The sequence below is a fragment of the Camellia sinensis genome, chromosome 5, assembly GCF_055761805.1.
Source record: "Camellia sinensis isolate YWXY chromosome 5, ASM5576180v1, whole genome shotgun sequence".
In the NCBI taxonomy this organism is placed as follows: Eukaryota; Viridiplantae; Streptophyta; class Magnoliopsida; order Ericales; family Theaceae; genus Camellia; species Camellia sinensis.
Window position 1 is genome coordinate 121,249,573 of NC_138965.1, and position 12,687 is coordinate 121,262,259.

The 12,687-nt window shown below is 42.2% G+C and overlaps 2 protein-coding genes across 11 annotated transcripts in view; both read right to left on the reverse strand.

The window, feature by feature from the left end:
* The window catches only part of LOC114317811 (uncharacterized), a 48,455-nt gene that overhangs the window by 18,430 nt on the left and 17,338 nt on the right, over positions 1–12,687 (reverse strand). The gene's annotated exons all lie outside the window — the stretch shown is intronic.
* LOC145790835 (uncharacterized) lies at positions 10,551–11,979 on the reverse strand. Its single transcript, XM_082869698.1, has one exon. It carries the CDS (start codon positions 11,350–11,352, stop codon positions 10,570–10,572), a length of 783 nt encoding a protein of 260 aa, XP_082725824.1. The 5' UTR covers positions 11,353–11,979; the 3' UTR covers positions 10,551–10,569.

The window sequence follows — 12,687 nt, forward strand, 5'->3', positions numbered from 1 at the left end:
ATTCAACTATAGTATCGATACATTAGCCATACATGCAAAACAAACATTAAAAAAACCATACATCAACTAACAAACATAAAAAAAAAAAAACTACCACAATCTGTTTCAAAATGATAAAAAAACAAAATAGTACAACGTAATTAGTACCGATGGTTGAGCTACCATAATAAAACAAGTACAAGCATTGTTTCAACCACGGTTACTGACATCCTACTTAAGTAGGACGACAAACAAAAGTACCAACAAAAGAATCATAATAGTAAAACAAAGAAATGCGTCGCATCCACAACAAACCCAAAACAACCACTTCCCGCCAGTACGAGGCACTTGTGCAGGTGTAAGATGTTGTACCCCACCATCATAGTCATCTACCCAGAATAAGGAGCCCCTATGATTATCCCAATTAGGACAACGGAAAAAATGACGACCATGTTTGCTTCGGTGCGAGCCATAATCACCAACATTGGACCAGCACCACATGAACAATTTGGTGTCACCTTCATCTGCATATGGCGTCAAATTAGCAATCCCATTTGAAAATATATAAAATAAAACAATTTATAATGTGAAGTTTAGATACATAAAAAGTGTTCACTGTACAACCACATTGATTATGTGGTCCATTTTTTCCAATTACCAAAAAGCATCTACCTAGTTGTAATCTACCTATTGTTGTATGCTTCCCACATAGATGTTGCAACCTCATCTCGCCATTGTCCCCATCTGCAATAGTTGTTCACGTGACATGCTGACATGGTTGTGTTGTTGCATAGCCGGTACTCCATCTTCATTTCCGTGGACATTTTCAAGTCCGACTTCACCCTGAACTTCACTTGCACCTTCACCTCCACCTTCACCTTCATCTTTATCGTCATCTTCTTCACTTGATTCTTCCACATCGAAAAATTCATCTTGCTCTTGCACCGTCCGGATCCAATTGTGGAGAACATAACATGCCATAACAATTGGCCCTTGCCGTACCATATCATACCGTGGCATGTGTTTCAATAATGGAAACCATTGCTTCAACACTCCAAAGGTTCTTTCTATAACATTCCTCAAAGAAGAATGTCTATGGTTGAACAATTCCTTTGGACCATGATAGCGACGCCGCCTATTGAACTCCTGCAAATGGTATTTTTGGCCACGATATGGGGCTACGTACCCAGGCATGCGTGTATACCCGGCGTCAACGAGATAATACTTGTCTATAGTAAAACACTTTCAGTAAGAACAAATAATGGCATATTTGGTGATCACAAAAAGAAAATACAAAATTTAAAAAAACTACACTTACTTGGTGGCGGGTGTGGAAAATCCGCGGTAGTTGTGGTAAGTGCTTCTAAAAAAATTCTTGAATCATGTGCACTACCCTCCCAACCAGTGTATACAAATGTAAACTTCATGTCAAATGAACATGCAGCCATGACATTCTGAGTAGTATTCACTTTTCTACCTCGATATGGCATTTGGTCACCTTCTGGTGCCACAACAGCAATATGTGTGCCATTTATGGCCCCTACACAATCCTACATGACATAAATTTTGAATGCTTTTAAGGAACCAAAATTGGCCAACCTTTTGATCCTTTGGTGTAGTCATGTCATGCATGTAATGTACTGTACTTATTGTCACAGCTATATTAAATCACGAACATATTCATTTCATCATAACTTTCAATTGATTTATCAATTTAATCTTCAAGCCATATAAAATAATTCAAATCAACTGGCATTTGTGTTACCTTAAACCATGGCTAGTACCGTCTGTCATTCCGAATTTTAGGATGGGTTACAGCCATGTTCGGTGGTTGGATTACAAATGGCGCATGATTTCCCAACGCCCACATTATAAGTACGAAATGTTGATGAATTGTCTCATTTGTGTGCTGAAATCGATCTCCAGCATTTCTTGTGCCTGAACTTTGACCACAGATAAATAAAAACATTGCCAACGATTCTTCCAGTGACAATCTCATGTTCGACCAATCTACAACATTTCTACGGATAATCTGTTTAACCAATTCCATAAATGTCGTGACTTCCATACGCAATTGGTTACGGATTGATTTCGGATTTCCACTCACTAAGAATTTTATGTACTGCTCACCGGTGTATGGATAACTTCGCATCTTAGTACATAAAATTGTCCATACACCGGTGAGCAGTATATAAAATTCTTAGTGAGTGGAAATCCGAAATCAATCCGTAACCAATTGCGTATGAAAGTCATGACATTTATGGAATTGATTAAACAGATTGTCCGTAGAAATGTTGTAGACTGGTCGAACATGAGATTGTCACTGGAAGAGTCGTTGGCAATGTTTTTATTTATCTGTGGTCAAAGTTTAGGCACAAGAAATGCTGGAGATCGATTTCAGCACTCAAATGAGACAATTCATCGACATTTCGTACTTTTGATGCGGGCGTTGGGAAATCTTGCGTCATTTGTAATCCAACCACCAAACATGGCTGGAACCCATCCTAAAATTCAGAATGATAGACGGTACTGGCCATGGTTTAAGGTAACATAAATGCCAGTTGATTTGAATTATTTTATATGGCTTGAAGATTAAATTGATAAATCAATTGAAAGTTATGATGAAATCAATATGTTCGTGATCTAATATAGCTGTGACAATAAGTATAGTACATTACATGCATGACATGACTACACCAAAGGATCAAAAGGTTGGCCAATTTTGGTTCCTTAAAAGCATTCAAAATTTATGTCATGTAGGACTGTGTAGGGGCCATAGATGGCACACATATTGCTGTTGTGGCACCAAAAGGTGACCAAATGCCATATCGAGGTAGAAAAGTGAATACTACTCAGAATGTCATGGCTGCATGTTCATTTGACATGAAGTTTACATTTGTATACACTGGTTGGGAGGGTAGTGCACATAATTCAAGAATTTTTTTAGAAGCACTTACCACAACTACCGCGGATTTTCCACACCCGCCACCTAGTAAGTGTAGTTTTTTTAAATTTTGTATTTTCTTTTTGTGATCACCAAATATGCCATTATTTGTTCTTACTAAAAGTGTTTTACTATAGACAAGTATTATCTCGTTGACGCCGGGTATACACGCATGCCTGGGTACGTAGCCCCATATCGTGGCCAAAAATACCATTTGCAGGAGTTCAATAGGCGGCGTCGCTATCATGGTCCAAAGGAGTTGTTCAACCATAGACATTCTTCTTTGAGGAATGTTATAGAAAGAACCTTTGGAGTGTTGAAGCAATGGTTTCCATTATTGAAACACATGCCACGGTATGATATGGTACGGCAAGGGCCAATTGTTATGGCATGTTATGTTCTCCACAATTGGATCCGGACAGTGCAAGAGCAGGATGAATTTTTCGATGTGGAAGAATCAAGTGAAGAAGATGACGATAAAGATGAAGGTGAAGGTGGAGGTGAAGGTGCAAGTGAAGTTCAAGGTGAAGTCGGAGTTGAAAATGTCCACGGAAATGAAGATGGAGTACCAGCTATGCAACAACACAACCATGTCAGCATGTCACATGAACAACTATTGCAGATGGGACAATGGCGAGATGAGGTTGCAACATCTATGTGGGAAGCATACAACAATAGGTAGATTACAACTAGGTAGATGCTTTTTGGCAATTGGAAAAAATGGATCACATAATCAAAGTAGGTTAATCAATGTGGTTGTACAGTAAACACTTTTTATGTATCTAAACTTCACATTATAAATTGTTTTATTTTATATATTTTCAAATGGGATTGCTAATTTGACCCCATATGCAGATGAAGGTAACGCCAAATTGTTCATGTGGTGCTGGTCCAATGTTGGTGATTATGGCTCGCACCGAAGCAAACATGGTCGTTATTTTTTCCGCTGTCCTAATTGGGATAATCATAGGGGCTCCTTCTTCTGGGTAGATGACTATGATGGTGGGGTACAGCATCTTACACCTGCGCAAGTGCCTCGTACTGGCGGGAAGTGGTTGTTTTGGGTTTGTTGTGGATGCAACGCTTTTCTTTGTTTTACTATTATGATTCTTTTGTTGGTACTTTTGTTTGTCGTTGTACTTAAGTAGGATGTTAAGTAGGATGTCAATAACCGTGGTTGAAACAATGCTTGTACTTGTTTTATTATGGTAGCTCAACCATCGGTACTAATTATGTTGTACTAATTTGTTTTTTTATTATTTTGAAACAGATTGTGGTAGTTTTTTTTTTATGTTTGATAGCTGATGTACGGTTTTTTTAATGTTTGTTTTGCATGTATGGCTAATGTATCGATACTATAGTTGAATGTTTTTTAATGTTCGTTTGTTTACCTATGGTTTTTTTAAACCATGGGGCAGTTGTTTTTTGAAACCATGGGGTAGTTGTTTTTGAAACCATGGGGTAGTCTCTTTGGCTGGATTTGCAATCACGGTGTGTTTCATGCCAAAACTTTAGCTGATCATTTAATCATTGTCATTGAGCCATGCCATTAAACTGAGCTCCTTTAGTAGCCAGACCAATGTAATAATTTTTCTTGTGGAAATTCTTTTTTCCTTGAGTAGGTAGACTAATACAGTAGTTAATAACAACATAAAAATGTAGTGCAACAATTTGCACTCATATGATTATAGCTAACTGATGTAATGTTTACGAGGCCAATATCTACCTCCCATATTTTGTTGTCAGAGTATTGCTCTAGTGGGTCAAGGTTTCCTCTAACTGTACCCTCAAACATCGTTGGGTCCTGTGGTATGATGCTGAGCCTTGATCTCAAATCATGAAGTCCTATCTTCGAAATATCGACAAAAAAAGATGATAATGCTCCCCTCTCTTGGTTCAACAATCCGAAAAATGGCCTGTATGAGGGTTGATTTCCCTCTTCCTGTCAGTCCCACAACACCAACTTTCTTCCTTCCCGGAAATGTCCAGGTAATGTGTTTCAATACTGATGGGAGATGCTCAGCATAACGAATCTGGAAATGCAGGCATCATCAGGAAATGTTCACAAGTGAATAGGCTTTTGAAAGACTAGAAACCGTAATATAGTGGAACTTATCCAGGATAAATGGAATTTTAAACAAGATTCCCAAATTCTGAATTTTCTTTTACACTCTTTTTTTTTTAATTGGGGGTGTTTGTATTTTTATTTATTTTTTTTCTCAAAAAAACCAACCAAACGGATTTCTGAGAATTTTTTTTGAAAAGTGATCTTGGAAAAAGTCAACCAAACAAATTTTTGAGAATTTTTTTGGAAAAATCTGTTTGGTTTGATTACTCCCAAAAATGTGTTTGTCGAGCATATTTCAGAAAAAAAAAATTCTCAAACACAAACCAAACAAGCCCAATATTTATGGTGATTATGGCATAGCAGCAATAAATTTGATGAGATACAAAAACTATTACTTTGTCAACCTAAGCACCATTGGAACTAATTCATTGTCAGCCATCCTTGAAGTGGGTGAAAATTAATCAAGTCTTGGTGCTAGGCCCAATGCAATACTCACTCCAAGGTGGAGCTAGGTCGGACCTCAGACCTATGGCCAACACTTGCGCCGAAGCAAGACAATCATAGGAGTTCGGCCCAATGTACGAGCATCGCTCAAAAGTGGGCCGGGCAACATGGTGGACCTTCCGGATGGATAGAACCACTCCGAAGTGGGTTGAGCAACATATTGGACCTCCTGGTTGGACAATCGTTCTAGAGCAGACCAACTTAGAGAGGCCAATTCACTAAAGATCTTTCTTGGGCCCGTAAGAGACAAACAACCCTGGTCCTCCCCCTCTGTATAAACAGAACGTGGAGACATGGAGGCGCAGAGGGACAAGGTGCATATATGACAGACTTGCATCCGAATGGCAGGCGGAGTGGTCGTCCTCCTCCAATGAGAGATGTCCGCTAATGAGACAAACAAAACAAACCTACACCCGAGTGTCAGGCGGAGTGGTCGTCCTCCTCCAATAGGAGACGACCGCGAATAAGACACATTGGACAGATGGCGGAGAGAGAAAGACTTGAACGACAAACAACCTTCTCTTATAAAAGGTGAACACTATTCACTCTCTGGGGATCCGAAATCCACACACTTAACACATATACACTCTTTGTATTCTCTCCTCTCTCTTTTTCCTCTCCCTGAGTTCCTGATTTTACCATCGGATGGGTTTCCGACCAAACCCCGATCGGGCAGCCTCACCGTTTGTTATTCTGTGTAGATCTTCAATTCCCAAAGCCTGCTGTTCATCCACGAAGTTCAACCCTTCTTCATAGTGCAGAAATCACCCCCGCACAATTGGCGCCGTCTGTGGGAAAACCACTGATTGCTTCGTGACGAACTCCAGCGATGAGAATCGAAGATACACCCCACTCTGGGCTAGCAGAGAGGACTCCAATGACGGAGAGAACCAAAGATAAGGGTCTGGCATTCCCTCCAGTGCACGATGACCTTACGGACCACGATGATCAGACACCCAATGCGGCGGAGCGACGCCGTGTCATTGCCGCTGAGACGTCTCAACGCCTTTTTGTTGAGAAAGACCACCGTGACCGCATCATCGACTCAATGGGTTTGGAGATCACTGAGCTTCGCACCCAATTGATGAAGTTCATGGCGACCCCAGCGGAGCCAAGAAAATCCGTTGGTGGACCATCGCAAAGGAGACGTACCCCTTCTCTCCCTCCGCCTCGCAAAGAGCACTACAGTCGTGGTCCTACTGGTAGAGAGCGTAGCCGGCCGATTCCGGTACTTAGTGAAGGGGCCAGCAGTAGGACGAATAACCTACAAAAAAATAACCCACGAGAGAATTCTCATAAAAGGCAAAGGACCGTTAGCCGCCTATCTGAAACCTTTCATTGTCGTCGCGATGAGCAACCACACGATTTGAGAAGTTGGCTGAATGATAACAGAGAAGAGGCACGACGGCTATGCAGAGAAGGAGAACGTCGACGAGATAGGGAGCAGGAACGCCGGCTCGATAGGGAAAGAGATCAGTTAGATCGGTCCATACACCAACAAGAGCGTCGTGCTCTAGACCGGTTGGTGTCCACCCCCTTCTCCCCAGAGATAGAAGCTGTAGAACCTCCACGGAAGTATAGCCCGCCGAAATTCATTCTCTATGATGGGAAGACAGACCCTTTGACCCATATCAGCCATTATCGCCAAATGATGTCCCTCTGGAACCGCAACGACGCACTCATGTGCAAAGTCTTCCCTTCTAGCCTTGGAGAACTTGGCCTCCGATGGTTTGACAAACTCCCCAATGGCTCGATTTACGACTGGACGCAGCTCTCTGAGGCGTTCTTAGCCCGATTTGTCTCCAACAGCAGAGTCCCAAAGCAGTTAGATACTTTGTTCAATATCCGAAAGGACAGGAAAGAGACCCTACGCCAGTACGCGCGACGGTATTGGGAGGAGTATGGTGACTTGGAAGAAAATGTTTGTAGTGAACAATTGGCCGTGCTATACTTCAAGCAAGGCCTACCCCCATCGCACAAGCTAAGGCAGTCGTTGACGAAACGACCTGCCCCCACCATGAAGGATTTGAGGGCTCGAATAGAGCAACAAGCTCGTGTGGAAGATGACACTGCTTCGGTACATGTCGCGGTTGCTGAAGAAGAAGTCAGACCACCTCGACCACCTAAGATTGAGCAGCCAAGAAGGGATGAGCAGCGCAAGAACTATGGCCAAAGGAACCGCTCCACAGCAGAAAATGAGGAGGAAAGGGCCAAGTCTTATGAAGGCATCACCACCGTCTTCAAAGAGCCAATATACAGGCTCGTCGAGAAACTTAAAGGGGAAGCCTTCTTTGTTTGGCCAGCTAAGATGCCTGGAGACCCTGCTCGGCGTAATCAGACACTGCGTTGCACCTATCATCGAGAGAAGGGACATAAGACGCAAAATTGCAGAGCTCTCAAACAACACTTGGAGGACTTAGTTACTACAGGACACCTCCAACAATGGATAGACGTTGATAAGACGAGGGAAAAGCAGGGACTAGACCAAGCCCCTCCTGAAGCGAACCATGCCCCGAGGTTGGTCATCAACGTTATCCATGGAATGACTGACCCCGAAAGAGAAAACACAATTCGAGGAGAAATCCAACGAGCCACCCACATTCAACAGGTAATGTCGGTAGGACCTCCTCCTAAAAAGTCCAAGACAGAAGCCAGACCTTCTCGGTTTAACGTCGTGTTCACTGAGAAGGACCTAGAGGGAATCCAGTACCCCCACACCGATGCCCTCATCGTTACAGTTGGTGTGGCCAACAAATTCGATGTGAAGTGAGTCTTGATTGACCAAGGAAGTGCCGCAGACTGAAGCTTGAATAACCAGCTTAGGGTATGATGAGATATCACCCCTTATTTATAAATGAAGATTAAGGTTTACAAACAAGACAATTACAAGATGATCCCTGAGGGCATAACAATGATTACAGACCCTAGTGCCTTTCGGCTAATATAAAATACTAAGTGACTTTCGGTGATTATAATATGCCAACACTCCCCCTCAAGCTGGTGCGAAGATATCTCTCATGCCCAGCTTGTCTAATATGTCATGAAACGGTTTATTCCCAATTCCCTTGGTGAGAATGTCAGCAAGTTGTTCACCAGACTGAACAAAAGGAGTACAAATGGTACCACTAGTGAGTTTCTCCTTAATGAAGTGGCGATCAATCTCAACATGTTTTGTCCTGTCATGTTGAACTGGATTGTGAGCAATGTTGATGGTGGCCTTATTATCACAATATAACCGCATGGAGTCCGTCTGAGCAATACCTAGATCACTCAACAATAATTTGATCCATAAAAGTTCACACAAACCTTGTGCCATGGCTCTAAACTCAGCTTCTGCACTTGACCTGGCAACCACATTCTGTTTCTTACTCCTCCAAGTAACTAGGTTGCCGCCGACAAATGTGCAATACCCTGAAGTTGATCTCCTATCAGTTACTGACCCAGCCCAGTCAGCATCTGTATAGGCTTCTACACGAAGATGATCATACTTTGAAAAATACAGACCCTTACCAGGAGCAGACTTCAAATACCTCAAGATTCTCATGACAGCCTCAAAGTGAATCTGATGAGCAGCATGCATAAACTGACTAACTACACTGACAGCAACAGCAATATCAGGACGGGAGTGAGATAGATAAATGAGCTTACCCACCAATCGTTGATAGCTCCCCCTATCCACAACTTCTCCTCCTTCATCATCTCCCAATTTTTCATTGGGTTCCAGTGGGGTGGCACATGCCTTGCAGCCAAGCATCCCAGTTTCCTTCAACAAGTCAAGCACATATTTTCTCTGTGAGATAAATATCCCATCCTTAGAGCGAGCAACTTCAATTCCCAAAAAATACTTCAAGCTTCCCAAGTCTTTGATTTCAAACTCTTTGGCTAAATATTTCTTCAACAGAGGTATTTCCCCACTATCATTGCCTGTAAGAACTATGTCATCTACATAAACAATAAGTGCTGTAGTCTTACCGCATGAGGAATGTTTCACAAACAATGTGTGATCTGCCTAACTTTGTTTGAAACTGTAGAAATTTAATGTATAAAGAGAAATGATTGTATTATTGATTGATATAATGTTATATTGATATCTATTACAATGATTCATGATTCCTATATATAGAAGAGGGTGAGTGTGTAGTAGGTAAGGAGTAGGTGAAGTGGAGGTGGTAGTGGTGTAGTGGGTTAGGTTTAGTGGAGTAGGTGAGGTGGTAGTGGTGTAGTGGGTTAGGTTTAGTGGAGTAGGTTTAAGTGGGTGAAGTAGGTGGAGAGTAGGTGGATTTTAACAGCCCCCCGCAAACTCAAGGGGGATAGGAACTAACCAACTTGAGTTTGGAGAGAGTAACAAAACAAGAAAATACATAAAAATAAAAGAGGATAAGAGACACTGTGTGGTCGTGTCAGACCATTGGTGAAGACACTGGATGGTGGTGTCATAACGTTGTAGAGGACACTGTATGGGGGTGTCATAACGTTGTAGAGGACATTGTATGGTGGTGTCATAACGGTGTAGAGGACACTGGATGGCGGTGTTAGACCGATGTAGAAGACAGTTTATGGGGTCATGTCGGACCGTTGTAGCAGACAATGTTCTGACAGTTGTTGTGACAGTTTACGGAGTCTTGCTGGACCCTTGTAGAAACTAACCGGAATCAATGTCGGGACAGTTTACAGAGTCTTGTCGGACCCATGAAGGAGCTAACCGGAATCAATGTCGGGACAGTTTACAGAGTCTTGTCGGACCCTTGTAGAAACTAACCGGAATCAATGTCGGGACAGTTTACAGAGTCTTGTCGGACCCTTGTAGAAACCCCACTTTTTGGTTGAAATAATAAGAATAATAATAATATATAAAATAAAGTGTTGTGCCACGTCTTGGGCAGATCAAATACTTTGGAAAAAAAAGTTGAAAGAAAAGTTGAAAAGATGAGAGGAGAATGGGACAAGCCCATGTGAGTGTGAGTGAAAGTGGGGTTTAAAGAAAGTGAGGTAGTGGGTTGATTAAAAAAAAAGGATTGTGGGTTTGAAAGTGGAAAGATGAGAGAGAGAGAGAGAGAGAGTGAATTTGTTTGCTTTAACAAGATGACAAACTTGGGCACAAGTCTTCCACTGTGAGAATAAACCCATAAGTTCTCTTAAACATCTCCCGAAGACCACCATATTGTTTAACAGAAATACCACATAGAACTAACACGTAGAATGCCCACATGGATGCCCACAAGAAGAAACACACAACTGGTTTCCAAGAGAAACAAATTAGTTGCACTGGTTGATTTTTCAGTTCCTTCTGTTGACCTGTCAGTTCACAGGAATTCCTTTGCAGTAACAATTTCCTTGGGGGAGCATCTGGACCATAACCTAATAAAAGAATCACCAGTACAATCAGAATAGCAGGATAAAGGGACAAATGTGTTGCTATGACCCATCCAAAAGCTGCCAATGGAATTTTTCGTGTACAAGCTCCATAAAGTGACAGTATGATGACCAAATTTTCAATTGGAGAAGTAGACAAACCCACACAACTGACTATGGTAAAAGGATTCCATAAGTACACCAGAGCAGCCATATCCCCAGATGAAAGAATCTCTGAATTTTCCAACAGTCCAACAAGGCCTAGTGATTTCAATCTTTGAGAATATGCTTTTTGAAGATTCAGGCCAGTTGAACGAATAAGCATTGCAGTGACAAAATCTGCATAGGGAGACATCGAGGACTGTTTCAACCAGTAACCTTCAGCCAGGCGGCGGAGGGAGGTGAGAGGAGTGGAGACTTTGGGACGAGAGGACATGTCTTGTGTTCTTACATCTGAACACATACACGGCACCGAGACAGTTAGAACAGGTCGGCGGCAGCACATGTAGCTCGCATGAGCAGTGAATGAGAAGGATGATGGACGGACCAACGACGTATTGGGTAGGCGTCGTGGTCAGCAGTCAGACGCAGCAATATTGCAGGTGCTGGACACGAAGCATGCAAACCATGCGAGTTGGGATGGTCGGCGACGGTGCCTGGAGTTGCAGCAAGGCAATCTGTATCTGCAGTAGGCCGAAATGAAACACTGGTTGCGAGAAGAGTTGGCGTCAATTCGAGCTAGCAGTGGTTTGAGTTGCTGCAGTGGTTGGAGGTTTTGGTAGGTTTTAATTGGTTGAGGTCTGGCGGGCGGTTAAGGCAAAGTTGCCGCCCGCCAGAAGGCGAAGAGCACCAAGAGCTTAACCTTGCTCTGATACCATGTAGAAATTTAATGTATAAAGAGAAATGATTGTATTATTGATTGATATAATGTTATATTGATATCTATTACAATGATTCATGATTCCTATATATAGAAGAGGGTGAGTGTGTAGTAGGTAAGGAGTAGGTGAAGTGGAGGTGGTAGTGGTGTAGTGGGTTAGGTTTAGTGGAGTAGGTGAGGTGGTAGTGGTGTAGTGGGTTAGGTTTAGTGGAGTAGGTTTAAGTGGGTGAAGTAGGTGGAGAGTAGGTGGATTTTAACAGAAACCATATTTAAACATAGCCTGAGTGAATCTTTCAAACCAAGCCCTTGGAGACTGTTTGAGACCATATAATGACTTCCGAAGTTTGCATACTTTCCCTTCTGTTTGATGATCCTCAAAACCCGGAGGAATGTCCATATATACTTCTTCTTCGAGGTCACCATGGAGAAAAGCATTCTTGACATCAAACTGATAAAGCGGCCAATCTAGATTAGCTGCTAGAGAGAGAAGTACTCTGACTGAATTCATTTTAGCCACGGGTGCGAAGGTCTCCTGATAATCAATGCCATATGTCTGAGTAAACCCTTTTGCCACAAGTCTTGCCTTGTAACGCTCAATAGACCCATTTGCTTTGTGTTTCACAGTATATACCCATTTACAGCCCACAAGTCGTTTGCCCGTAGGTAACTCAGTCAATTCCCAAGTGCCATTCTTCCTAAGTGCTTTCATTTCCTCAATCATGGCTAGTTTCCACTCAGAGATAGCAAGAGCATCCTGAAAATGGTTAGGAATGCTAACAGAGGAAATATTGGACACAAACGCTCTATATGAGGATGACAAATGAGAGTATGATACAAACTGTGAGATAGGATGTTGAGTACAAGATCTCACACCCTTCCTTTTGGCAATAGGAACATCAAGATCAATGGACTCACGAGATTCAAAGTTACCTAGACTCTCATCAGAAGCAGGAGATGGCA